General features: G+C 51.6%; 10 protein-coding genes across 10 annotated transcripts; 4 read left to right on the forward strand and 6 right to left on the reverse strand.

Annotated features, from left to right (window-relative positions):
• The first annotated feature begins 995 nt into the window (after nucleotides 1-995).
• PV05_10882 (40S ribosomal protein S3) lies at nucleotides 996-2,171 on the forward strand. Its single transcript, XM_013454313.1, has 3 exons — nucleotides 996-1,213; nucleotides 1,276-1,589; nucleotides 1,647-2,171. The coding sequence occupies exons 1-3, from the start codon at nucleotides 1,060-1,062 to the stop codon at nucleotides 1,959-1,961; spliced, it is 783 nt and encodes a 260-aa protein (XP_013309767.1). The 5' UTR covers nucleotides 996-1,059; the 3' UTR covers nucleotides 1,962-2,171.
• Nucleotides 2,101-4,204, reverse strand: PV05_10883 (phenylalanine-tRNA ligase, beta subunit). Its single transcript, XM_013454314.1, has one exon. The coding sequence runs from the start codon at nucleotides 4,068-4,070 to the stop codon at nucleotides 2,262-2,264; it is 1,809 nt and encodes a 602-aa protein (XP_013309768.1). The 5' UTR covers nucleotides 4,071-4,204; the 3' UTR covers nucleotides 2,101-2,261.
• Nucleotides 4,205-4,366: 162 nt separating this feature from the next.
• On the forward strand, nucleotides 4,367-7,097 carry PV05_10884 (uncharacterized protein). Its single transcript, XM_013454315.1, has 6 exons — nucleotides 4,367-4,495; nucleotides 4,606-4,840; nucleotides 4,897-5,002; nucleotides 5,056-5,207; nucleotides 5,257-6,447; nucleotides 6,512-7,097. The coding sequence occupies exons 2-6, from the start codon at nucleotides 4,778-4,780 to the stop codon at nucleotides 6,860-6,862; spliced, it is 1,863 nt and encodes a 620-aa protein (XP_013309769.1). The 5' UTR covers nucleotides 4,367-4,495; nucleotides 4,606-4,777; the 3' UTR covers nucleotides 6,863-7,097.
• Nucleotides 7,098-7,724: 627 nt separating this feature from the next.
• PV05_10885 (uncharacterized protein) lies at nucleotides 7,725-9,961 on the reverse strand. Its single transcript, XM_013454316.1, has 2 exons — nucleotides 8,031-9,961; nucleotides 7,725-7,869 (listed from the first exon to the last, which is right to left on the reverse strand). The coding sequence occupies exons 1-2, from the start codon at nucleotides 9,806-9,808 to the stop codon at nucleotides 7,818-7,820; spliced, it is 1,830 nt and encodes a 609-aa protein (XP_013309770.1). The 5' UTR covers nucleotides 9,809-9,961; the 3' UTR covers nucleotides 7,725-7,817.
• Nucleotides 9,962-10,443: 482 nt separating this feature from the next.
• PV05_10886 (L-ascorbate oxidase) lies at nucleotides 10,444-12,465 on the reverse strand (the record flags this gene model as incomplete). Its single annotated transcript, XM_013454317.1, has 5 exons — nucleotides 10,444-10,595; nucleotides 10,648-10,853; nucleotides 10,909-11,172; nucleotides 11,247-12,166; nucleotides 12,223-12,465. 5 exons carry the CDS (start codon nucleotides 12,463-12,465, stop codon nucleotides 10,444-10,446), a joined length of 1,785 nt encoding a protein of 594 aa, XP_013309771.1.
• Nucleotides 12,466-13,556: 1,091 nt separating this feature from the next.
• Nucleotides 13,557-14,741, reverse strand: PV05_10887 (uncharacterized protein; the record flags this gene model as incomplete). Its single annotated transcript, XM_013454318.1, has 1 exon — nucleotides 13,557-14,741. Exon 1 carries the CDS (start codon nucleotides 14,652-14,654, stop codon nucleotides 13,557-13,559), a length of 1,098 nt encoding a protein of 365 aa, XP_013309772.1. The 5' UTR covers nucleotides 14,655-14,741.
• A 322-nt stretch (nucleotides 14,742-15,063) lies between these two features.
• PV05_10888 (uncharacterized protein) lies at nucleotides 15,064-16,803 on the reverse strand (the record flags this gene model as incomplete). The annotated part of the gene is made up of 1 exon (XM_013454319.1): nucleotides 15,064-16,803. One exon carries the CDS (start codon nucleotides 16,801-16,803, stop codon nucleotides 15,064-15,066), a length of 1,740 nt encoding a protein of 579 aa, XP_013309773.1.
• An 864-nt stretch (nucleotides 16,804-17,667) lies between these two features.
• Nucleotides 17,668-19,500, reverse strand: PV05_10889 (elongator complex protein 3; the record flags this gene model as incomplete). Its single annotated transcript, XM_013454320.1, has 3 exons — nucleotides 17,668-19,024; nucleotides 19,075-19,091; nucleotides 19,147-19,500. The coding sequence occupies 3 exons, from the start codon at nucleotides 19,498-19,500 to the stop codon at nucleotides 17,668-17,670; spliced, it is 1,728 nt and encodes a 575-aa protein (XP_013309774.1).
• Nucleotides 19,501-19,742: 242 nt separating this feature from the next.
• On the forward strand, nucleotides 19,743-21,431 carry PV05_10890 (uncharacterized protein). Its single transcript, XM_013454321.1, has 6 exons — nucleotides 19,743-20,126; nucleotides 20,194-20,271; nucleotides 20,323-20,410; nucleotides 20,464-20,489; nucleotides 20,586-20,650; nucleotides 20,706-21,431. Exons 1-6 carry the CDS (start codon nucleotides 19,893-19,895, stop codon nucleotides 21,211-21,213), a joined length of 999 nt encoding a protein of 332 aa, XP_013309775.1. The 5' UTR covers nucleotides 19,743-19,892; the 3' UTR covers nucleotides 21,214-21,431.
• An 856-nt stretch (nucleotides 21,432-22,287) lies between these two features.
• PV05_10891 (uncharacterized protein) lies at nucleotides 22,288-25,014 on the forward strand. Its single transcript, XM_013454322.1, has 2 exons — nucleotides 22,288-23,153; nucleotides 23,200-25,014. Exons 1-2 carry the CDS (start codon nucleotides 22,544-22,546, stop codon nucleotides 24,594-24,596), a joined length of 2,007 nt encoding a protein of 668 aa, XP_013309776.1. The 5' UTR covers nucleotides 22,288-22,543; the 3' UTR covers nucleotides 24,597-25,014.
• Nucleotides 25,015-25,467: the final 453 nt, after the last annotated feature.

The following is a 25,467-nucleotide window of genomic DNA, read 5'->3' on the forward strand; positions in this document are numbered from 1 at the left end:
AAAGCAGGTGCGATGCGACGCCCGAAGGAGTACGCGCACTACAAAGAGCGGTCTAGTGTGAATACAAACTCTCTGCTGATGGCAGAGATGCTTGAAAAGAGTCGTCGCCAAATTAAGCTCAAATAAAAAGTGACAACGGTTCCTGCATTCACCAACGCTATGATCAACAGTAGCAATACTCCACGACATCTTGCAGTACAAAGTACTTCGTACACAGCTCTGACTGCTCGGAACCAAATCTCGCTTCATCCTCACCAAGCTGAATGCTTACAAGTATGTAGGGTTAGGGCATTTACGGGCACATGGTTTTGAATTCTCCTTTGAGGCAGTGGAGAACAATGCAGCATGATCTCAACCTTGTATTCCGGAACGCTCAATCTGCAGTGCCCCCAGTCGTGGTGCCTGGCGAAGCCTACAGACACTCTACAATCTCACGATAGGACAATGGAGGATCGATGGCCTACAGATATCGATCTACTATCTTACCCATCAATCATCAAGGGAGCTCGATGGGGATCTCCTCCTGCTTTGCGTCCCTTTTTCACCAAGCATGTTGGATTCATGTATTCCGAGGCTATGCAAGCAATCTGAAGACCTTACCACCAGCTAGACTAAGATCCCTCACGCGGTTGCATGCCACGGGGACTTCGCGGGCCAGGTCCAAGCAGCATAGAAGGCTAGCCTGACGCCGCCCCAAGCTGGCTGCTCATCTCAGCACGAACCACGTTACTGTTTTCAGGTCTGCTGGCGTGCTCGTGATGCAGTGAGCTTTTCAGGTTCTGAAAGATCGTCTACAATATTATGTAGCATTATGAATTCAAAAATAATGGTAGAAGAGGACTGCGTGCATGAGGATGCCCTACGAGCCTGAAAGTGGGTTCGAGCTGCTGGCCCAATCAGCATCATCGCACTACACGTGACCGTCGGTTCTTGCCCACGAAAAGATATTCCTTGGCGACGAAATTAGAGATTCCCCTCACAATCGACGAAATTGAGGAGCCCAAACTGCAACTCGCACCATCTCGTCCATTTCAACCGACCTCAGCACAAACCGCGATCATGACGACTCAACAGGGAGCGATCTCCAAGCGACGCAAGTTCGTTGCCGACGGTGTTTTCTATGCCGAGCTGAACGAGTTCTTCCAGCGCGAGCTGGCCGAGGAGGGCTACTCCGGCGTTGAAGTTCGAGTCACGCCTACAGTCACCGACATCAGTACGCTTGACACTTGAAAACAGACAGAGGAAGAGAAGATGAAAATCTGACTTGTACTACAGTCATCCGGGCGACACACACCCAAGAAGTCCTGGGCGAACAGGGTCGACGAATCCGCGAACTCACCTCTCTCATCCAGAAGCGATTCAAGTTCCCCGAGAACAGCGTTTCCCTCTATGCCGCCAAGGTCCAGAACCGCGGTCTCTCTGCCGTCGCCCAGTGCGAATCTCTCCGATACAAGCTGCTGAACGGTCTGGCCGTGCGAAGAGCATGCTACGGTGTGCTGAGATTCATCATGGAGAGCGGTGCCAAGGGTTGCGAGGTGGTTGTTTCTGGCAAGCTGCGTGCTGCTCGAGCAAAGAGCATGAAGTTCACTGTAAGATCTACCCCATTCGAATCGAATCGAAGGTGGAATATTGACAATGATTGATAGGACGGCTTCATGATCCACTCCGGCCAACCCGTCAACGACTTCATCGACACTGCTACCCGCCACGTCCTCCTCCGACAAGGTGTTTTGGGTATTAAGGTCAAGATCATGCGTGGCAGCGACCCAGAAGGCAAGGCCGGTCCCCAAAAGTCCCTCCCCGATTCCGTCACCATCATCGACCCCAAGGAAGAGCAACCGGTTGTCCAACCCATGTCGCAAGACTATGGTGCCAAGGCTCTTGCTGCTCAGCAGGCAGCTCAGGATGCTCGGGTTTCTCAAGAAAACGGAGAAGGCGAGGAGGAGTTCCCTCAGGAATAAAGCTGGGCACATGCGGGCGTTTGTTGTGTCATTTAGCATACCTGTTTTTGCGAAGCAAAAAGAACAGATAGGGGCATATCCAGAGCGGGTGCTGATATGCATTGAATCGCTTCAAGAATTTCATGATGCAGCTATTCTGCCATCAGGGAGATAAAATGAACATGCATCAACAATTCTCGGCTTGACCCGCAATTTATGCTTCATGTCCACTTCTATCATCTCTACTTTCATTTCGTCTTCTCTGCGTTGCTGTAACAAACTGCCCATTGAGTATGTTGGCCATAGAGCCTCTGCTTTTGTCTACAAGAAAACTTCCACATTGAACTCCAGCGCACTGACGGGGTACTTCAACTCGAATTTCTCCAGCACAGTAGGATGCAAGATTCCAAAGCTTCCAATAGTCAAATCCTTCCCAGCGATCTTGACATGAATACTCGCGCCATGACCGGCGAAATACGTGGGATCATCCAGCTCTTGAATCCAATAGTGCATACCTTTGGCATTGCCATTCTTGATCTCCAGGCCCTCCTCATGCGTGATGAACGCGGTCTGCAGCATGGCCATGACGCGATCGAGCAGGCCATGCACGACCTCGAAACCCGATGTCTTACCGTACCACGCGGCCGCAAAGTGGCGCTCGTTGCGGGACTTGCGCTCAAGAGATTCGTCCTTGAACGCCACGTCGGACACCTCGAAGATCTTCATGGGCAGGCTGTGGTGCTTGTTCTCGCGGATCGTCTTGAGCAAGCCTGGAAGTAAGGTGGTGCGGACGACCTGGTATTCCGCGGTCTTGGGGTTGGCGAGGCGCACGGCAGTCTTGCCGTCGTCCTTGCGGTTCAACCAGCCGAAGTTCTCGTCGTGCGAACATAGAATGAGCGGCAGGACTTCGGCCCAGCCGGCCATCGCGGCCTCGAGGCGCAGGATGTCGGAGAGTTTGTTGACGGCGAGGGGGGCGGCGACGGTGGCGCTGACCTTGGGGAATGCACGAGGCAACTTGTTGAAACCATACGCAATGCAGACGTCTTCCATGATGTCAGCTTGGTGCAGGACATCGGCACGGGTGACGGGCACGTCGACGTCGATTAGATTGGGATCGGACTTTGAGGGTCGAGCGGTGTAGCTCATGCGGGTGAGGAGAGTGCAGACATCTTGTGCTGACAGGGACAGGCCGCTGCAGCCGTTGATGTAGTCAACCTCTGCTTGTGTAGGGCGAGGAGTGAGGTTGGGTACTTGTCTCGACTGGCCGTTGTGCTCTGAGATGATTTGTATGGGTTCGACAGTGAACTGTTCGGAGGTGTATTGCGAGAACATGGCAACGACCATGTTGACAACGATTTCTAGCTTGGTTTTGTCGGTGGCTGTGACCTCGATGAAGACATTTTTTGTGTCCAGGGTAATTTTGCTGAGGTTGCCGTTGATGATGGGCGGTAAAGAACACACACTGCGTTCGGAGTCATAGATGACTGGGTAGACGGGTGAGTCTCTGATGATGTGCAGATATCGGCCGAGGTGCTTGTCCTTGTCGTAGAAGGCCATCAGCTCTTCGCCGTTCATCTCCTTGGTCTGGTTGAGAGGAGCGAAGTTAATGTCCTTAGGAGGGAGAGCCTCGTATGTGAATGGTCCCGTAATGGTGTCCAAGTCATGGGTACCGATGGAAACAAGTGTCCTCTGTCGAGCCAGATTCTGATGGAGCTTGTCTTGGAGGTCAATGAAGGATTCATATCTGGCTTGGTCGAATTTGATGTTTCGTAGGATTGCGCCTGAGACATACGGTCGTATCCTGGCGGTGTCTTTCTTGACTGTGATAGTCTGCATCTCTCCGCTTGGTGGTGCTTTCAGAACATATTGGGGAGCTTCGACTCGGCGGTTGAAGATATTGAGCATGAGCTGAATCCCCTCAAAACATAGCATGTCATATCGATTGGCGGGAATTTCAATTTTTAGTTGTGGTGGTTCTTGCTTGCCATCGACGATCGGTCTCTCAGACAGAGAAGTGTCTTCGTCTAGTTCAATGCCGAAGTCGAAGCAAAGCTCGTCGAACTCATCCGTCGTATAGTCTCTGCCGAGTGCCTTGAACAAGGCAGCCTTGTCCACAGTGATGGTAGGCATTTTGCGCCGGGTTGAGGGACAAGATGACGGTCACTGGTTTACCGCAGCAGCCGTGTGATCTGAGTGTCGAGATCTTAGCTTCACCCAAGCTATGTGCAATAAGTCGAACAGCGCCCAGTTGCTCTCTCCTTCTCAAGAAGTTCCGAGAAATTGTTTCAAGACCATAGACAAGTCCCAAAGAGTCATATTGGGCTTGGCAGTAAAGGACTGCGCCACATACAAATCAAGCCACTAGCCACATTTCTTCTGGGGACTCAAAGTGCACCTTATGACGGATGCTCGAATGCAGATTGATTATTCCACCTTGCGAAATCCCCCCATAACAACTCTACTCAAGTCCCTGCACGCCCAACATACGACTTCACCAGCAGGGCATCCTTCAACATAGACTCCTCTGCCACGACGCCTCGCTTTGATCTCTTGTGGTATGTTGTCCTGAGCGCCCCTTCCGTGTTGTCAAGCGCGCAGCTTTCTGCCGACAAGGCTACAGCTGTCCCTGCTGGCATCGGTCACCGAATCCTGACGGTCTTACTAGTCCGATATGCACTGAGATCCCCACGAAATCTTGTACACAAACAAAGTCTTCTGTCCGCGTCCGAGTCCTCGATCTCAGCACTGGCTTGCGGCTTCCACCACGAATACCACTTCCCACTTTCGGGACCACTTGAAGATCACGCGATACACCACACGTTTCGGATACTGCCACAATGGAGGGTCAAGATAATGGCGATGAGCTCTACCCCATCGCCGTGCTGATCGACGAGTTGAAGGTGCGGACGATTTGTATGCGCAAGGCATGTTTTCACCCTGACTGATGTGTCAACAGCACGACGACGTCCTCCTTCGCCTCAACGCTATTCACAGACTTTCAACGATTGCCCTGGCTTTGGGTCCTGAACGAACAAGAGATGAGCTGATACCATTCTTGGACGGTATGCATCCTTCAGCCGGGAAGGTTAGGGACAAGACTGACAACCGCGTTTAGACTCTGTCGAGGATGAAGATGAAGTCTTAACAGCACTTGCTGAAGAGCTTGGAAATTTCATTGAATATGTCGGAGGAGCAGAATACGGCCATGTGCTCCTGGCACCATTAGAGAATCTCGCAGCAATCGAGGAGCCTCTTGTGAGAGACAAGGTATGGAAAAGAGGCTTAATTGAAAGGGACAAGATTCTGACACGAGCAGGCCGTTGATTCCCTTAACAAGATCTGCGAACAGCTCTCCGAACGACAGGTCGAAGAATTCTTCATTCCCCTGACAATCCGACTCTCCAAAGCCGATTGGTTCACATCAAAGATTTCAGCTACCGGACTGTATGTCACACCTTATCGAAAAGCGAGCACAGCCTCGCAGCAAGGTCTTCGAACGCAGTTCGGTCACTTAGTTCATGATGAGACGCCCATGGTTCGACGACAAGCCGCCAACAACCTTGCCAAATTTGTCAAGGAAGTCCCTGTGTCTGTGGTTATTGACGAAATGATTCCTCTATTTCAACATCTTGCCAGCGATGATCAAGACAGTGTTCGACTTCTGACTGTGGAAGTCTTAATCTCGATCGCCGAGGTGATTCCCAAAGAACAACAACCCAGTCACGGTGTCCTATTGACCGCGTTGAGAAGCCTATTCGAAGACAAGAGCTGGAGAGTGCGCTACATGGTCGCAGAGAAATTCGAGAAGATTGCAAAAGCCGTCAATGAGGAGGTCGTTACACGGGATCTGGTACCAGCATTTGTCAAGCTGTTGAAGGACAGCGAAGCCGAAGTGAGGACAGCCATTGCCAGTCAAATTCCCGGATTCTGCGGCCTTCTTGACCGCGAAACCTTGCTCAACGAAATCATGACGAGCATAGAAGACCTCGTGTCGGATCCTTCGCAGCATGTTAGAGCAGCTCTCGGGACCCAACTCAGCGGACTGGCACCCATACTCGGCAAAGAAGAAACCATCTCCCATCTCCTTCCCATGTTCCTACAGATGCTCAAGGACGAATTCCCGGATGTGCGCCTACACATCATCTCCAAGTTGGAGCTCGTCAACAACGTCATTGGAATCGACCTCCTCTCACAATCGCTTCTTCCCGCCATTGTCCAATTGGCAGAAGATAAGCAATGGCGCGTCCGTCTCGCTATCATCGAGTACATCCCCCTGCTAGCCAAGCAATTAGGCATGAAATTCTTCGACGAGCAACTGAGCTCGTTGTGTATGGGCTGGCTGGGCGATACAGTCTTCTCTATCAGAGAGGCTGCTACACTGAACCTCAAGAAGCTCACGGAAGTTTTTGGTGTGGATTGGGCAAAACGATCTATCATTCCCAAAGTCGATGCCATGAGTCGACAAGAGAATTATCTGTACCGAATGACTACTTGCTTTGCTATAACGGTAAGCAACCTCCACGTTTTCGTTTTCCCAGCCTAGGTAAGGCGCTGACGAACTATCTGCCCAGACGCTCGCTCCAGTCGTCACCCTCGAAATCATCCAAGAGAGCGTGCTCCCCATGATGGAGCGCCTTGTGGCTGACCCCATCCCGAATATCCGCTTCAATGTCGCCAAGTCCTATTCCGTTCTGATCGACACTCTCCGTCGTCTTCCCACCGAAGGCACCCTTGCACAATTGGAAGAGTCTGGTTCGACGGATGCCCAGCCTGATCCGAAAGGCGAAGAATTGATCAACGACCAGATCATGCCTAATCTGACGAAGCTGCAAGACGATGAGGATGTTGATGTCAGGTATTTTGCCACAATTGCCGCGGGTGGCACTTGGAATGCCGGCGAGAGGATGGATACGGGACAGTAGTGCTATCGCGTTCGGACGCCTGTTAGAAGGTCTTCCAGGCCGTGGTTTAAAGTTCTCGGATGAACGTCAATGGGCGGCACTGGTCAGTTGGAAGTCAGCAGATAGCAAGAGCGAGAGCAAGAGCAAGAGCTCGTGTGTGTGTGATACCAAAAGATAGCAATAAGAATAGAGGTGAAGCGAACAATCCTGCTAGACGGAAGACCGTAATATGGACCCGGGTTGTACGGAGTATTTGATATTGACATGTGAGTCGCCGCCGTTTTAGAGATATCGTGCCTGTGCCTGTGCCAGTGCCTGTGCCTGTGCCAGTGCCTGTGCCAGTACCTGCCGTGTAGTGACTCGCATAGCAGACAAGACGAACAAGAGCTAGGTATGGTCTTTGTCTGCGTCTCCATCTGATTTTCCTTCTTTTCCGTTCCCTCCTTCTTAGGGGGCCAGAATGAGACCCGTACTAGTACTATTTCCCAAAATCGAGAGAACAAAAGATACCCTCATAGGGTGGTAGATTCAAGGGAAATCAGGTTCAGTCCAGTCCATACCAAATCGCAATTCACAGAAGAACGCACCTCGTCCGAAAGCAACGACCCAAGCAATTTAGAAGCAACTGCCAATACGGAATAGACCATAATAAAATCGTCCAAGGCACAGCAACGGCAAATACAGACCAAAAACCCAAATGAATCGAAGTCGTCCAAGGCAAAGCAAAACTGCAAATACAGACCAAAAACCCATATGAATCTAAATCGTCCAAGGCAAAGCAACTGCAAATACTGACCAAACCCCAAATGGATCGAAATCGAAATTGTCCAAAAAGGCTCCAAGGAAGGTGAAAAAGTCAAAATCAAGGGGGGAAAGACAAAAACGAAAGAGAACAATGTATTGTGTACAGATACAGATACCTATCGACAGGCGAAGCAGGCGAACCCTCAGATTACCAGTACCAGAGGGGCCCCTTCTATAGACTGAACCCAATATTATACCTATTGTCATCGACCAAACGGCCATATCTGGCAGACATCACAAAAGTCAGCAATCTTTTCTCTCTCTGTCTTTTGGTCTTCTGTTCACTTTTTTCCCCTTTTCGTTTCTAGGTAGAACCGTCTCGCGGCCTTGCGCAACGTAACGAAACGGAACGAAACGAAAAGGAAAGGGGAGGGAAGTGACTCACTCAAGCAACAAGCGAAAATACCAGACCTCGAGATCCTCATTCCTGAGCACCTTCTCGGCCCACACACGGCCTTGCTCTGCGATCCTCTTGCCTTCGACGCGCCCACTGCTTTCTTGGTCGAAATACCGCACGCTCTCGGCATACTCATCCCCCTGTAAGCCCAGCGGTACGTAATGCACCCACGGCCTGAGCCATTCATCATGCCACTCGCGGAACACGGCGAGCTTGTACACGAGACTCTTACTCAGCAGCCATGCATAGTACCGTCCCGAGAACGCGTTGCCGTCAATGTCCAAGAGGTACCGACTGCCCAGAGCGTCGAACATGTTGACCGGCTCGACCGTGCCAAAGTACTCGCGCTGTGCGTCGCAGTCGCCAGGATCGCACTGCCCGATATACGTGAACTTGACGTCGAAGTAGTGCGCCACGTCGGCCGCGGAGATTTCTTTCTCGCGCCATACTGTCTCTGTGAGGCTTGAGTTATCCAACTCCAGAATTTTGGCTTTGTTGAGTGGCTGGATCTTGGTCAGGAACCGCTGACGATGTTGTCTCCGCCAGCCGCCATCGCGGGAAAATCCGCCCGTCGTGCTGCCGCGCCAGTACATGGTCGGGCGTTTGCTTTCCCAAGGCATGTCGCGCTCTTTCTCATACCGGACGCGGCCCATGTAGTACCAAGGGCTGGGATACAGGATGTCCTGGAAGCTGGAGATTTTGGACTGCGAAAAGATGGGGAACAGCTCGTGCGTGACGTCGAAGGCGTTGGGCCGGTCGAAAAAGCCGAATGTGCGCTCCATACTGGGGCTGTTGCAGATGTCGCTGAAAGAGGTTGTGTTGCGGATAAAGCCCAGTGGCAGACCGGAGTACGACGTCGTGTTGTCGGGACAGGCGTCGTTGAGACATTTTCGTGCAGGACTGTCGAGTGGGCAAGACAGGCGTGAGTCGCTCCATGTCGGTTGGTGTGCGAAGCGGTTGAAGCGCGTCGTTTTGTATTCCTTAATCCGGATGCCCTCGCCTAGATCGCCGGCACGTGGGGACCATGAGTTCGTGAGCGTCTGCGCCGTGTAGGCTTTGGGCATGTTTTGGTCCTTAGCCACTTGGACGTGGTGCAGCAGATCATCGTGTTGCATGACTACGCGTGGCTCGTCGTGGATGTTGAATGGCAGGTCCATGTCCGGCAGGTATTTGATGAACTCTTTCAGCATGATGGGTGTGGCTTCTCGGTGCCATGCGTACATATCGCCTCCTCCTTCAATCTTGGTGACCTCTCCGTTGCGAATCATGACCGCGATCAAAGCGTTGTCGAAGCCGACGGCTTCTCTCGTTCTCTCGCGGATGACTGCCGGTTCCAGCGCCCAGAAGGGGAGGAGCTGGTGGTATATGGTGTCATACTCGTCTATGAGTTCAACCCCTCTCTTTTTGGCGAAATTGTACCATTTGTCAAAGTGCGGCGGAGGAGGTAGCTTGTACCGCCTGCGGTATTCCGCTACAGCATCGCTGAGCGATCGAGACTGACGCGCCCGGACGGTCTGGAAATCGCCTCCTGCTTGCGCTACTAGCTGGTGGATGGGGTGCAACAGAGATGTTGCGGCCAGAAGTGGTTCGTTCTCTTCGTGCGCGTGGTGGCCATGGAGGAGCGAGGTGGACTCTTCAAGGACCTGGGGACGTCGTAGGAGAAAAGTGGTGAAAGCGATGGTCGCAAGCAAGCAGATCAGGACAAGAGATCTTCGAGATCTTAGCATGCCTTGGACATGGCTCGTATTCGAGGTTCGTAACTTCATACATGGACCGGTGTTCTCGACGAAGGACTCGGAATCATGCTGTTTCAGGAGCCAGTTCAAACACAAGGCGCATTCGTTCTGGGCGCCAGTGTGGTTTCGTCGCAATACTAAGGTATGTAATTGCAAGAACAACCAAAAGGAGCGGCTTGAGACTATTCCGTATGATGGCAGGAAACGAAACGGAGGCCTCTCGACCAGGGAAACTTGGCCGAGAATGTCTGGGGAAGAAAAGCATTCTGACTGACAAAAGAAAGAGCCGCGTATACACACGAATCAGAGAAGACGTCATTTTGTCAGACTGGTAATTTTCGACTTGGTGTCCCCCGAGTCATTAGGGAGAGCCTCGATCGCCCCGGTAGAAAGTCCACCGAAAGGTGGCCACTTTGAAGTTCAGGGGAAAGGCAGAAGATATTACGGCGGTCTGCTGGTCTGTTGATCTTTGGGATTGTGAAAATGTAGATCTGCACTCTGGCTTCTATTGATTATATCCTATAATTTGCTGCATGCAAGTCCAAGCCGGCCGCAAGGATTCGAAATAAATAACCCGCAGGCCTCCTCAAACTATTTCAGGACATGGCTATTCGTCCAGATATGCCACTACATCAGTCGGATCAGCCATAATCCCCAGAAACTGGTCACGTAGCTGGAAACATGTTGACGAGTGGATCGTAAGTATCATTTCCATATGCATCGCCACCATAAGTCAAGTACCCATTCACATATGGTTGAGACGGGAACTTGGCCATGATCGAGCTAGCATCGCCAAAGACCCATACTGTTTGCATCCCTGATATCGTTCGTTAGTATCGTCAAGCCAAGAAAGGCGGAAGTGATCTTACCCATTATCATATGCTGCAGAACATGACAATGCATCATCCAAGCACCAACATCGCCCTCGGTGACCCGAATGCGCCATGCTCGCCATCCCGCAGTGGTCTCGGGAAGACCAGAGACCGCATATCGGTATAGCATGGTTGTGTCTCTTCGCGCTGGAGTGTACTTCTCGAACTTCGCCTCGTTGGCTGTTGCATTATAGGTACCATTTCTGCACACCATGGTTCAGAAAGAAAGTTTCAGTAATTTCAGGTTAACCTGCTTACCCAGAACCGAGATCAAAGTAATGCTTCCCATGTGCATGCATAGGGTGAAAATCCCAACCCCCTGTCGGACCAGAGTTACTCAACCAGACGATATCGAGCACTTCTCCTGGCAAGGCAGGAAATGCGTTGCTGTACGGATCCCAGCCTCCATTCTCCATGGCTGCAGTGTAATTTGGTGCTTGACCGGTAAGATACACCTCCACGAGATACGGCAAGCTGTTGTTCGTCTGGCGCTGTGCCGTTTGCCAGATAAGGTTATTTTGTCTGTGTGAGGTTCACCATCAGCAAGTACTCGGAGGCAATTGTGGCGAAAACCGGAAGTTCAAGAGGTAACTCACGCCCATTGTAATGTACCATTGATGGTACGATTCACGTATGATCCCACCCGAATCTGCTGTTGCATAGTAATATAGACAGTCCTTGTAACCTCGGAGAGCTTCGGGAATGCTTCGCTTGGATGCAAAGCTTCAAGTGCGTACTCTGCCCAATTTGTGACGTTCTGGGGCAATGTAATTGGAGGTTTTGCGGGCAGTAGAGACGGACGAGTGGAGCCACTGATGTTGTATTGCAACAAAGCGTAGCCAGACACATTTGTTGGCCTGTCTCGGCTTTCGTAACGAAGCCAATAGCTCGTCTTGTTCTCTGCCTCAAGTTCTGCCTGCGTCTTTGCTCGGAAAAGCACGCTGAAACGTTGCCCGCTGCCGAGCTGGAGGTGATCGGTGGTCCAGGGTTTTGTATACGCACCATCTGCTTCAATGATTGTCAAGTTCTTGTGGCCCTCAATGCCGAGCGTGACTAAAGACAGTGATGTACCGCTGAGAAAGCGCCATCTATAAGTAGCTCCAGGCTTGACATTGATGACATATGGTGTGCATGAAGCATCCGAAGCGTTGCTGAAGGACGAATTACCACTGAAGCCATTGATCGAAATGGCCTCCGGTTCGCCTGACCATTTGAACGGGTTGGCAATGAGGCCAGAGAAGATTGTGGAGTCGTTTTTAGGGTTGTAATCTTGGATGAAGAATGACCTATCCCCATCGTACTTGTAGGGTACGGCATCTTGGTCCTTAACGATGATGACTCCTTGCGCGGTGTTTGCTTGGAACTCAACATGAGAATGGTAGAAGTAAGATCCAGCATCGCCCACTTCGGGATTTACTGAGTAGTCGAAGAACTGATTGGGTGCGATGGGCCATTGCGAGACCGAAGGCGTACCATCCGAGAAAGGCGATGTTCGTTGACTCAGTCCATGCCAATGCTGTCCAACATCTTCAGTTTATTTCACTCAGGTCCACAGCTCAAAGCGTGACGTACCACAGTAAGGTTCTGATCTTGAAGCCTGTTGTACACTCTCACCCACGTCGTGTAATTCTCCTTCATATAAAGTGGCGGACCTGGCGTTGTTCCATTGAATACCACGGAGTACCTCGTCTGGCAGTTGATGGTGATGTTCTTCGCGGTCGCGACAAGCACATAATCAGGAGGTGCCTGTGCAGTAGGACGCACCGCAAGGATCCCTTGGATCCAGGCAAGGATCGGAAGAAAAATCAGTAGCATAATGGGAGCACACAGCCTACACTCAGAGCCTCAGATCGAGGACTGCGTCTAGGAACGTAAGGTCGTCTTATAAAGCGGACTGGCTGCCGTACACGAGAATCTCATTGAAAGACAGATGCCGTCATGCCGGCGGAACATTCTTGTAGATGGATCTGCGGGATCAGTAGCCTCGCCTGCGTGTAAGCAGGGCCGTGGTAGGGCTGACAATGGTGCCATGGCGCTGATATAAACCCAATAAAGCCGCCAAATTCGAGCATTGGTCAGGGATCGTACAGTAGTGCCATGATTCAGGAATCTGATCGTCAGGCCCCAAAAGCGGGAAAGACGTGGGAACGTTGCGAGGAGATTGATGGGGCTCTTTAGTCTCTCTGCACAGGCACTGCCAGCGTTGCCCTCTGTGGTGTGGGAGAGACCCAAGACTTCAAGCCGATAATAAACTTCAGCAGAGCCAGAGTATAGTATGATAGCACAGACGTCCATAATTGCAAGATGACATGCCGCAGATCGCCATCCCAGTCGGACATATGCTTACCGAGGGAATGTCTCCGGCGGATTCTGCCAAGACGGATTCTCCATAACGAATCATCCCATCCCATCTCATTGACCCAGCATTGAGATGAGTCCACGCATGCTTTTTCTGGGCGACATGGCTATTGATCAGCTGCACAGCCAGCATCACAAGTTGAAGGTAGCTGTTGCGAAGTTGAGAAGTTCACGAAGCTGCAACCGCAACCCGTAAGAGCTAGTAGCTCCGCGGCCCCTAGCTCTGTGCGCTAGCTAAACGCTGCCCCCACCATATGCTCTCATGTCCAAGCCAACAGGTACTGACAATAATGGCATGGCCCAGGTAGAGCACCGTTGTTGTTCGTTTTGAGCTCGTGGAGTCTACCCGGCGGGTGAGCTCCTCCATTATCTCGCATTGAGATGAAGAGTGCCCGAGTAGGCCACTGCAACCTGATATAGCCGCATAGACAGCGATACGACACCTCAGCGGAAGTCGCACGTTGCCTGCTCACGATGATCTGCGAGGCTGAAACAACCCTCAGCGCCGCTGCCAATCCTAGTAGCCCCGATCGACGACAAAAGGATTCTCAATACCCGAGTGTTTTCCATATAGTCCCGGATATCTTGGTGCGCACGTCTTGAGCGATGCCTGCCCAGCCTCTCGCCTGTGTGACGAGGTTGGTGACGCCAATAATCCTTCTCGTGAACAAATCGGTCTGATCAAAATCATGAGCATAAACATCCCAGACGGCCTGGTCGCCCACCACTTGCTCAAGGCCGGTAGCATGCGCATGCTCTTCGGAAGTCTTCGATCCAATCACCAACGCCCGGCCTATAATACCTTGATCCGCGACAAGACGTGTTGTAGCTGCCACCACGTCGGGTACTGTAGCCATGCCACCGCCAGCAAGGACCAGTGCACCTAGCGGGCCTAGGATAGGCGTGTCGACAAAGTACGGATTGATCATGTTAACTCTTATACCATGCTTGATCGGCGTGGTGATTCGCAGGGTTCGGAATAGCCCGACCACGCCGTGCTTTGCTGTCGCGTAGATGGGTTGGGAGGCCAGACCTGTAAGCCCAGCGATGGAAGACACCAGTATTAGGTGTCGATCTCGCGGTGCAGATGTTGTACGCACGTTGCATCCCTCGCTGCCCGGGTTGCGCGGGAGATACGACAAGGCCAGATTCGTAGTGAACATGACACCATCGAGGTTGGTGTCGAGCGTCCGCATCCTAGGCTGCGGTGGGTTGTCCATTTCTGAATAATCAGGTGGTTCCTCGAAGATGGCATTCTCTTGCGCATCAGCGATTCCGGCATTCGCCATGACACAGTCAATGCCACCGTGAGGACTCAGACTCGCGGCTTGTTTGAAGAAAGCTGCTTGACTCTGCCAGCTGGTCACGTCAAGGTGAATGAAATGATGGTCGAGACTGCCGGTAGAAGCTCGAACTTGTGCAACGAGCTCAGTGCCAGCTTTATCATTGATGTCGCCTATGATAACGTTGGCGCCGTGACCTGCCCAGTCGTTGAAGCAGGCCTTGCCAAAGCCCGAGGCACCGCCAGTGATGACTATAGTCTTGCCTTTGAGATTGCTGTAATTGATAGGCTTCGAGCAGTCGACGGCTTCTGAGTAGATGGCGCGTCCGGCAAAAGACACTTCACCGGGTGCTCGTTGACCCATGTTATGCCAGCGTCTGACGTTTCTATCTCGATAATGCCGTTGCCGCAATTTTATTGGGCCTCCTTGAAGTCCCTGGGCAGATGGAGGATTGGCAGAGAGTTGGTTGGAAACGACAGCGGCAGAGTTGGAAGCCTGGAGGATCTTTAACTCACTGTGCCGAGGTATGTCACAATGCGAGAAGCGCCGAACCCAGTTCATCAATCAAAGATTTTGAGCAATCTTTATTGCATTGAAGACCTCGTACTATGTATGATGTGTGGTCGAAGCCTCATCATGGAGGCCGCTGCGTGACCACGACCTTCATGCTCGGCCTTACATCTTTCTTCTTCTTATACTTCTTCTCGGCGCTCATGTCATGTCATGCCATTGATCATTCAATACGGACTCTGTAGGTGACAAGTCTCAATGTTTATTGTTTATACACATCAGTTTTAATAGGGTCGATATTTTCCATCTCTTTTAAAACGTTCAATTCTGCAACAGAAGATCCAACGGCATCCAAGCTCCTGAAACCTTCTTCCACCGACCACCTGCTCCCTTCTCCGAGGCTGTGCAGTACTTCACAAGCACTCCCGACCACGAGCAGCCCCGGTGGTCTTGACCCTTCATCCTCCACAGCCTGACAGACATATTGTAAGGTAGATCGAATCACTCTTTGATCGGGACAGCTTGCTCGCTCAATCACAGCACAAGGTGTCGTTGCCGGCCATAACCGGCGAGCATGCGGCGGCTCGTCTGCGTCTTCGGATACCCTCGTTAAACTTTTGATCAGGCTTTCTAGCCTGTGCAATGCCATCAAAAAGACAACTGTCTTGCTCGGGCGATAAGATGGAGGTTCGGGCGCGGCACCTTTCCTCCCTGTGCCAGTACATATAACAACCTGGTCCGCCACGGCTCGATGGGTAACGGGGATGTCTGCGAAAAGAGGTGCGGAAAGAGCGCTCGTGATGCCTGGTATAACCCGGACTGTATATCCCCGTTCCCGGAAGTACGAGAATTCCTCAGCCCCTCTGCCATACAGATATGGATCACCTTGCTTCAGTCGCAGAACATCTTTGCCTTGTTTCATTGCTTCCAGTCCCAGTTGTAGCAGCTCTTCTTGCGCAGCGTCTGCGTTGCCCGGAAATTTTCGTGCAATATGGACCGGTGTTCTGCGAGGGATGAGGGCAAGAATCTCAGCTGGCACGAGCTTGTCGGCCAGAATGAGATGAGCGTTCTCGATAGCTGTCCGCGTCGCAATGGTAAGAAGCGATGGGTGCCCTGGACCCGATCCCGCCAGTGTTATTGTACCCTTGCGCGCGGGTAGAGCAGGCATCAGCTCACTAGCCATGTCTGAGCCAGGGGCAGGAGGCTGAGCTGTACTCTTGTAGGCTTGGAGGATTGCTGCGACGTCTGCATCCGTAATTGCTGCTAGTCGGCTGAGTGGCCAGTACTCGCAAATCTGAGAAAGCCACCTCATGCGCCGCGTTCGCAGAACCACGGGATCTCTGTCGTCTTCCTTCACCAAAGAGTTGAAAGTATGTTTTTGCGCCGCGGCTTCGTCGTCCTCAATCTCAACATCACCTGCCTCCTCCGCACCTGGGGCCTGTGATCTGTAGTCTTCTTCCCAGATCCTCCGCCGTACGGTGCCCAGCCTTTCTACTGCTGTTCCAAATTTGGATGGTAGCGCAGATACGATTTCACGTCGGATACGAGATGCCAATTTGCAACCATTACCGGACGTTGTGAAGCCTATCTGCAGTGGACCATCAGAGTATGTGGACAGGAGGGTGAATGTGCAGAGCTGAGGAGCGTCAACCACGTTGACAGGTATTCGCAGACGCTTGCAGAGGCTTGAAATGCGTATGGTTTGAGGGTCTTTGGCAGGCAGAGTGACAAACACAGCGTCGACGTAACCATCCACCTCCTCTCTTCCAAGTGTCTTGAGATCCTCCTCTTCAAAGTCTCGTGGTATGTGTCGCACCTTGCCGTCTTCGATCGCTGCTGCGAGGTTGAAGTGCAGATCCGCAGTTTCGGCCGACACAATGACTGGACGGCCACCGACTTGGAGTGACTTGAAACACCGTGAAGCTGCTAGTGGTCCAGAGCCTAGGATAAGGTGAACATGGTCGACGCAACTCTGCGCCGTCAATAGCGCGGGGACAGTCATGGCGAAATATATATTGGTCCGGTTAGTTGCGCAGGCAATAATAGAAATCCAATGGATATAATAAAAGAAAGTGTTGATTAAGAGCACCGAGACGCCATGGCTATGCAGACAAGATGAGGAAAGATACGAGATATAGAAGGATAACTTGGCCTGAGAAGATCAAATCACTCCATATTATTGCTTGAGACAAGAGGCAGAGGCGCTCGGAGAAGATCTGGAGAAATCGAAAAAATTGAGGATGACGCGATTTGCTGGAATTGGCTTATCGCTTATCGCTGACCATTCACGATCCAGCAATTTGAAGATGGTGGGGCCTCGGAGCCTCGCCATAAAAGTCCCTCTCGTCCCTCTCCATCTCGAGGTCAAGTGGTTTCCGCGGGAGTAGGAAGCCCAGATAAGCGAAGACGAGGCTGTTGTGTTGCTCTCTATTGTGTTGATCAGTTTATGCCTCTCAAGGCCACGAAAGCGCCTACCTTTTCATCATATAAACCGCGTTGTCCAATGCAGATTCGGCAGAGGGCGAATATGCATCCCCACGCCCTGGTTCTGTTGATTGAACCTCTAAAGGACCCAATCGCACTGACGATCCGCTGCCACTTCTCTTGGCGTGACCTTGTCTGGACCTGATCACCACGCCTTATCGTGGTCTTTGTGCTGGCTAAGCGCTTGGAGCGGTGCTGTCCGAGTCTCCAAGGAATAGCTGGTGTCCTGTGTTGACATGATGCGGCAGCTCGAGACGACAGAGAGTAGACCGGCGTGACCGCTAAATTCTTGGGTCATCGGCCAAGAAAAAACATTGCTGCTAGATCTGCTGATGTCGTCCAACAGGTGAATACTGTCGTGGGCTCAAGGATGATTTGTCCTTCAGACCTCGGCCTCGTCATCGTCGAAACTGAGCATTTTGCTCATGTATGGTCCATCGAGAGAATACCCAAGACGTTCGTAATAGCTTCTAACGCCAACTCCGCTGATGACGCTCAATTTCTCGCTCCCATGTTCGTCTCGAGCTATTCTCTCAGCTTCCTTCATCAAAAGAGTGCCGTATCCTTGATGCTGGAACCTGCTCTTCTCTCGACCATGGATCGGGACTGCCAATCCGTAGACGTGCAGTTCTCGGACAATACTCGTCGGTTGCCCGGTAAGTTCTGGTCGAAATGTGTACTCGGCGGTGCACTTCCGCAGTCTCAGCATGCCAATGAGAATGTCTTGCTTTGGATCTTCATATGCGAGGAAGGTTTCCCAGCCGTCGTTAGCCATGTAGTCTCGTCGCACAAGTTCTACCTGTGACGGCCGAATCTTGTTCTTTACTTCATTGATACCGACTTCTCTGGTTCGAATATCTCGACAACTGGTGCCGAAGTCCTTCATTCGTGAAAGTGCCAATTCTCTGAGATTACCATTCTCGACGCCCGATGTGACCAGTGGCATTGGGATATCGCGCTGGACTCGGTATATTCTGGTCCAAGGCGGGATCAATGCCAGTATTCTTGCCACCAGATCTACCAGAGCATTTGGTGTATAGTTCTTAAATCGACCGGTACGCCAGAGTTCGTACAAACCAGTGCCTCGAATGACGAGAGTAGGATAGATCTTCAGACCGTCTGTCCTGAAGTCAGGATTCTCGAAATATTCCTGAAACTGAAATATGTCGCGTTCCATGCCGACGTTGGGCAGATCCGGCATCATATGTGAGACAACTTTGAATCCAGCATCCTTGCAGAATTTGAAAGATTCCACAACTGCTGCCACTGTGTGACCTCTGTTTGAGTCCCTCGCCACATCTTCATATAATGACTGGACGCCCAGCTCGAGCCTAGTGCAACCATACCGTAGCATGTCGGATAAATGATCAATCTGGCCAAAATCTGGACGGGTCTCAATCGTAAGACCGACGCATTTGATGCTCGACATCTCGCCAGCGGCGACGGCTTCATCAACATTTTCTGTCTGATATCCAGAGAGTGCGTTGTGTAGCTGGGCGACGAAATTGTCCCGATACGTCTTGTCGAGAGACATAAACGTTCCGCCCATGAGAATGAATTCAACTTTGTCGACGCTGTGACCAAGAGATTTGAGCTGGTCGATTCTGCCTCGTGCCTGTTCAAAAGGATCGTATCTGGCGCGAATAGCTCGCATGGAAGTCGGTTCATATCCAGTGTACGATTGCGTGGAATATTCAAAGTCGGAGTCAGGACCACCCGGGCAGTAGACGCATGCATGTCTGGTACGTGGTTAGTCATAGTCTTGGGAAGCGTAAACACATATGCTTACCCAGTCCATGCAATGTGCTGAAAGTGATCAGGTTAGTATTGAGGCTGACAGAAGGGGGGACAATGGACGTACAGGACAGCGATGTGGCTTGCTCATCACTGCAACCACAACTATGCCGCTAGCACTCCTTACAGGCTTTGCGATCAGCCTCGGCAGAAGTGCCTTCTTGTAATTCTCGGGCACAGCAGACAAGATACCCGTCAAGGGCGGTTGAGTGCTGAGCCTATGCTTTCGTGCAACATCGCCTCGTAGTCGGTTGAGATTGATGTCTTTCTTTGGCTTGGTGTCATCAAGACTCGCCTCGTACTCCTGGATCAGTGCTCGGGCTATGTTGTTACATGCCTGCATGAAACGCACACTCTCTGGTGGTAAATTTTCATTTTTGACGGGCTTCGGTTTTGTTCTTACAACCGTCTCCGTCGCCATGATGCTCTATTTCGAAGAAGACTGATTTATGTGGAAAAGCGACAAGGCAAAATCTAAGACATCGAGAATCAAATGAATTCGATATCACGTGAAACAGTTTCTCGCTTGGCACGGTTGAAGCAGCGACGCAGCATGTGTCAAGGCACGTGGTCAGGCAAAGTGAATCAACATGTTAAAGCAGCGCTAGAATAGGCTGATATTGGCTCATTGTCGGAATGTGATACCTCGGGAGCTTCGCAGGCCAGCTGGGTGCCAGCCAATCTAACGGAAAGCTCAACTCCGCAGACTGCCAGCTCAATCTCGATCTCCGTCGAATTTCCTGACTTGAGTTCCTGACTTGAACAGTCGAGAGTCTAGGTTGTGCTCAATTGCAGGTCTCTTGAGTCGCAGCCATGCAGGCATTCAGGACCTGCGCGCCTTCGGTGCTGCGTCAGGCCTCACGACCGACAAGAGCCTACGCTACCGTCTCATCTGCGACAGCATATCAACAGACAATACCAAACCTGAGGATCAATTCGGACACGAAAGTCCTCTTTCAAGGTTTCACTGGCAAGCAAGGAACCTTTCACGCTCGGCAAGCGATCGAATATGGCACAAAAGTCGTCGGCGGCACGAATCCGAAGAAGGTACTTCCAGATGACTTTGGGCTGTGAACGGCCAACTGGAGACTACACATGCTGACATACGTGTCAGGCCGGCACGACGCATCTCGAACTCCCTGTTTTCAAGAATGTGGCTGAAGGAATGAAAGAGACGGGTGCCAATGCAAGTGTGAGTGACAACATGCAAGAGTTATAAAGGGGGAAGCACTGATATTGGCAGGTCATCTTTGTTCCTCCACCTTTGGCCGCTGCTGGTATCCTTGAAGCTGTCGAGGCAGAAATGCCCTTGGTAGTTTGCATTACCGAAGGTTTGTCCAAATGCGTCGAGAGAAAAAGGAGAGACATCTCACATGGTCTGCAGGTATCCCACAGCACGATATGGTCAGGGTGAGTACAGTCCGCAAGACATGTTCCGTCATCTTGTCAATACCCTATCCGCGACGACGGTTTTGTCAAGCCACGAATCACTAACAGCCTGTCTAGGTAACGAACATCTTGAAAACTCAAAGCAAGACGCGTCTCGTCGGACCAAACTGTCCTGGAGTGATGTAAAATTCCACCCCATTGACGTAGTACGCAGTCCTCATACTGATTCTCCTACAGCGCCCCTGGCCAATGCAAGATCGGTATCATGCCCGGATTTATCCACAAACGAGGAAGAGTTGGAATTGTTTCAAGATCAGGAACCTTGACATACGAGGCAGTCAACCAGACAACACAAGCCGGACTGGGACAATCGCTAGTCGTTGGTATCGGAGGCGACCCGTTCAGCGGCACCAATTTCATCGACTGCTTGAAAGTATTTATGGAAGACGACGAGACAGAAGGCATCATCATGATTGGTGAAATTGGAGGCAGCGCAGAAGAAGATGCCGCCGAGTTTCTGAAGAGCGAGAACAAGAAGAACAAACCCGCCGTCAGCTTCATTGCTGGTATCAGCGCCCCTCCGGGACGACGAATGGGCCACGCTGGTGCCATCATCAGTGGTGGAAAGGGTGGTGCCGACTCCAAGATTGCCGCCCTCGAGGCAGCTGGTGTGGTTGTTGAGAGGAGTCCTGCAGCATTGGGCAAAGCTTTGCACCAACAGTTTGTCAGTCGGGATCTTATCTAAGGATTGTTCGGTTTCACACTTCTTTACAGCTTTTCCAGCTAAGGTGGACGATTGAGATTCGCAGGATGTGTTCTTGTGATTCTGATGCCCGAAATGGGCACCTTTGATAAGACTGTACATTTCTGCAAATGCCGGCTTGCACTTTCGGGAAACGCGACCGAGTGCGACATGTACCTCTGAGTAAATCCGTGACCATAACGCTCAATGCCTGCCTCAACGCCACCGTATGCTCCATCTTCTCTGTGTACACCGTTATCATAGTGATATTGCCCCTCGTCGACTTGCTTTTACGTGCAGCCAAGCTTGGAAACCGCAGAACACAAGGAAACCCTAACATCGTCAGCATTGTCGATTCGGCCTTTAGGGGAACATCTTACCGCGTAGACCGCCACACTAATGAATACTGCAGAGGCAACTGCCTTGTGGTCTTCCGGATCTTCTACCATACCCATCATCATGTGGTGATTTCTCTGTGAAGCCCCCAATGTGTTAGCGCCAATACTATCAGCTTCGACTGCTGCATCCTCGAACGGACTTCAAGGTGACCAGAGGGTGAACCGCATTAAAGGAAATCATTTCGTACCGCAAAGAGGCTCCCGATGACGGAGAGGATGACGATGGCAAAGCATGATACAACGGTGCTGCAACCTCATCAGCGATGTGTTCTGCCGCTCTCTTCGCAAGAGACTGACCAGCTCCAAGCATTGAACGCAGATACTACGGGCTTCATCTTGTCCAAAGATCAATCGGAGCTCCGACTGCGCGATATGGCGTGCGAAAAGCTGCTAGGGCAGGGCCTTTGGTTGTCCAAGACTTCCTCTCAATGCTGCCAGGCACCTTCAAGTCGCACTCAAGATAGGGTGTAATGAATGACAGCTGTCTGGACGTGATACGTTGTCGGCTGGCTCGTTGGCAGTGCGGATAAACTGGGAGTTCATGCAGCCTTGGGCAACGTGGTGAAGCCTGCGCAGGCACAAGGATCTACTTGACCAATCGGCGGTTTCGCTGGGCTGGGCAGCACTTGTCAGCAACCATCATCGCATGACATCGTCACGCTCACCATCCTCGCCAACGCTTAGACTTGGACATCTCACAATCAGTTTATATTCCAACACACTCTTCGCCTTGGCCGCGATCCTCATCGTCTGTCTTTGTCTCTCCAACAATGCTTCCAAACATGGCGTAAAATTGCTTCGGCTTCGATAGTCTCAAGCCAGACACTTTGCGCATCTCTCCTGGTTATTTCGTCATTGATTGCAACTTTTCCAACAGTTTTCTCTCAACTCATCGCAAGAGGGCACAGCTGCCTTGACAGGCTGCAGACCTTCTCATGCCCCGTAGAGTTCCCAGTCCCGATAATGATGAGCGATCTCCGCTCATACGAGCCGTGAAATTCCAGCAGAATGACGTTCCACAACAGCCACTTACGGAGTCGTCAACCTCTGAAGACGAGTCTTCCACGAACGAACGACTTCTGTCGAATGATGGACCGCCATCCGAGACGATTGGTGTCGAGGAGTCTGTCGTTGAGCACAAAAGCACCTGGTACTTGATCCTGCTGACAACAGCCATCGGAGGGCTACAGATAGTCTGGTCTGTTGAACTATCCAATGGCTCACCTTACTTGTTGTCTCTTGGCATGAGCAAAGCTCTTCTTGCCGGGGTTTGGCTTGCTGGTCCCTTGACAGGAGCTCTTGTTCAACCATACATTGGTATCCGAAGTGATCGATGTCGCGTGTCATGGGGAAGACGCAAACCATTCATGATCGCCGGTACCCTTGGAGTGGTCGCTACATCGATGATTCTTGCATACGCCCGAGATATTGTCCGACTCATTGGGCGGCTCGGCCAAGATGCGCCATATACAGGCGCCTACATGACTGCGACGATAGTACTGGCTACAGTCATGATGTGGTGTCTTGACTTCTCAATCAACACTGGTCAGTGTTCCCAAAGTACGGTCCATGCGAAGCTAACGACGACCAGTCCAAGCAGCCATACGTGCGTTCATCGTCGATGGTGCCCCATCTCACCAGCAAGAGTCAGCCAATGCTTGGGCATCTCGCATGACCGGCGTGGGAAACGTACTTGGCTACGTCTTCGGCTACCTCGATCTGCCGAAGTACTTCCACTTCTTCGGAAACACCCAGTTCAAAGTCCTTGTTGTCATTGCATCTATTGCCCTATGCTCGACTGTTCTGACCAGCATCCTGGCCGTCAAGGAACGAAACCCAAGGCTAGACCCAGCTTCGAAAGCAGACCCAGATTCTAACGGATTCATTGCCTTTTTCAAGCAAGTCTTTGTCTCGATCAAGCGCCTGCCACCCCCAATACGCAAGGTCTGCGAAATTCAATTCTTCCATTGGATGGGCTGGTTCCCGTTTCTGTTCTACATCACTACCTACATTGGCCAGCTCTACGTTGACCCACACCTTGAGCCGGGCCTTCCAGATGCTGAGGTAGAGAAGCTGTGGGCAAAGGCAACTCGAGTGGGGACATTCGCGCTTCTTGTGTACGCAATCACGGCCTTTGCATCAAACATCATACTGCCATTCTTAGTAGTGCCGGCGTACAAAAGACCAGAAGATACGGACGAAGTGGACCAAATTTTCACTCAACCTGTGCTCACTCCCACCTCTCCGATTGGCACGAGATTTTCGGAATATCCTTGGTTTGAGGCTCACCATCACAGAGCGCACAGTCAACCAGTGACGCCAAACACTCCGATTGGAACAAGATATAACGAATATCCGTTCTTCGAAAATCCTCGTAGGTCGCAGAGTGATCTCAACGTTCGTCGCCATGCCTCGAGGGACTCTCAGCTGACCGATACCACCGTTCAAGAGCCGAGTCGCCTCAAGCGGTGGTTAGGCAAGGTCCAGATCCCCGGACTGACTCTTCGACGGACATGGTTAATGTCTCAAATTCTGTTCTCCCTATGTATGTTCAGCACCTTCTTCATCAGAACGCCTCTAGCTGCAACCATCATGACAGCTCTTGTGGGTGTTTCCTGGTCACTGACGCTCTGGGCGCCATTCGCTCTGATCTCTGCCGAAATTTCCAAGCGAGACGAAAAGAGACGGAAGAGGTACAGGCAGCGCCTGATAGATGGAGAAGACGGCATGACCGATGACAAGTTTGATGAGGAAGAAGACCAGGCAGGCATCATCCTTGGCCTACACAATGTTGCCATCAGCGCTCCACAGATCGTGGCCACACTCATCAGCAGCGCTATCTTCAAGCTACTGCAAAAGCCTCGAAACGTACCTGGAGATGTCAGTGTGGGGTGGACGCTTAGGATTGGCGGAGCAGCGACACTGATAGCCGCCTTTATCACCTGGAAAATGCAGGAGCCCGCAGATGAGGTGGATGAAGATTTATGAGTTCACTTGATGCGGACTATCGCCACTGTCTGTAGAGGATTCGAGTGAAATTCGACTGTGTTGTGTCTCCGGCACCTGCCACGCCTTTCAGGGCTGGAAGCACAATGACCACCATGTTTGTGGTTGTTGGGCATGCTGGCAAGGGTTGCCGCCCGAGTGAGCGAAGTACCATCTCATGGTGGGTATGCGGACATTGCGGACGCTCTAGCAGAGCAGACTGTTGATCTATTCGACGGATACTATAGAGAAGGAAGGGGCGGTGGATTAAGCGAATATGGTGAATGGCTTGTTCTGTAGCTTGCTCATCCTCTAGTCTTGTTAAAACTTTGCACGCGGCCGCAGAGCATGGATGATACATGGGGTATAGGTGTTTGTTATCTCCAAACTCCAGATGCATCGAGAATCCAATATGATAGGCGTTGACAAGTCCTGTTCCTCCTATGGCAAAGCCGTGAGTGGCTATCACCTCGTCTCCGAGACTCCGCGGCAGCTTCATACTTGAGAAACCAAGAGACCAAGAGTCTAACAGCCACTCCAGCTTGGTATCGCTGTCACGCTGACTGTGAAGGGTAAGCGAAGAGCAGGAGACGTACCAATTACACCTTCTTTTCGAAGTGTTTCTGCACATCTTCGGTTCATCTCTCACGTATCCACGAAAGTCTCGACGTACCGCTGGACGTACTACTGGAGGAGGCAGTGGCAACCCCAGTGGTTGGATGGTGGTGGTTGGATCAGCGTCATCAGCCCTGACACCCTCGAGACACCTCCATCGTCTCCCGAAGTCTTGCCAACAGGCTGTTAGGCTAAACTCCGGCAGGCCAATCGTGGACAATCCAACCCACCAAGCGGGATGATGGGGGTTCTTAGTGAC

This window comes from Exophiala xenobiotica, assembly GCF_000835505.1.
Source record: "Exophiala xenobiotica strain CBS 118157 unplaced genomic scaffold supercont1.7, whole genome shotgun sequence".
Taxonomy (NCBI): Eukaryota; Fungi; Ascomycota; class Eurotiomycetes; order Chaetothyriales; family Herpotrichiellaceae; genus Exophiala; species Exophiala xenobiotica.

What these genes read in the sequence shown, in the direction of transcription:
- PV05_10882 (XM_013454313.1), top strand. Translation starts at nt 1,060, where the DNA reads ATGACGACTCAACAGGGAGCGATCTCCAAGCGACGCAAGTTCGTTGCC. An exon ending in GCCTACAGTCACCGACATCA is followed by an intron (nt 1,214 to 1,275) that starts GTACGCTTGACA and finishes CTTGTACTACAG; the next exon opens with TCATCCGGGCGACACACACC. An exon ending in CAAAGAGCATGAAGTTCACT is followed by an intron (nt 1,590 to 1,646) that starts GTAAGATCTACC and finishes AATGATTGATAG; the next exon opens with GACGGCTTCATGATCCACTC.
- PV05_10883 (XM_013454314.1), bottom strand. Translation starts at nt 4,070, where the DNA reads ATGCCTACCATCACTGTGGACAAGGCTGCCTTGTTCAAGGCACTCGGC.
- PV05_10884 (XM_013454315.1), top strand. Translation starts at nt 4,778, where the DNA reads ATGGAGGGTCAAGATAATGGCGATGAGCTCTACCCCATCGCCGTGCTG. An exon ending in TGCTGATCGACGAGTTGAAG is followed by an intron (nt 4,841 to 4,896) that starts GTGCGGACGATT and finishes ATGTGTCAACAG; the next exon opens with CACGACGACGTCCTCCTTCG. An exon ending in GCTGATACCATTCTTGGACG is followed by an intron (nt 5,003 to 5,055) that starts GTATGCATCCTT and finishes AACCGCGTTTAG; the next exon opens with ACTCTGTCGAGGATGAAGAT.
- PV05_10885 (XM_013454316.1), bottom strand. Translation starts at nt 9,808, where the DNA reads ATGAAGTTACGAACCTCGAATACGAGCCATGTCCAAGGCATGCTAAGA. An exon ending in TATTTTCGCTTGTTGCTTGA is followed by an intron (nt 7,870 to 8,030) that starts GTGAGTCACTTC and finishes GATGTCTGCCAG; the next exon opens with ATATGGCCGTTTGGTCGATG.
- PV05_10890 (XM_013454321.1), top strand. Translation starts at nt 19,893, where the DNA reads ATGCAGGCATTCAGGACCTGCGCGCCTTCGGTGCTGCGTCAGGCCTCA. An exon ending in GCGGCACGAATCCGAAGAAG is followed by an intron (nt 20,127 to 20,193) that starts GTACTTCCAGAT and finishes CATACGTGTCAG; the next exon opens with GCCGGCACGACGCATCTCGA. An exon ending in GGTAGTTTGCATTACCGAAG is followed by an intron (nt 20,411 to 20,463) that starts GTTTGTCCAAAT and finishes CATGGTCTGCAG; the next exon opens with GTATCCCACAGCACGATATG.
- PV05_10891 (XM_013454322.1), top strand. Translation starts at nt 22,544, where the DNA reads ATGCCCCGTAGAGTTCCCAGTCCCGATAATGATGAGCGATCTCCGCTC. An exon ending in TGACTTCTCAATCAACACTG is followed by an intron (nt 23,154 to 23,199) that starts GTCAGTGTTCCC and finishes AACGACGACCAG; the next exon opens with TCCAAGCAGCCATACGTGCG.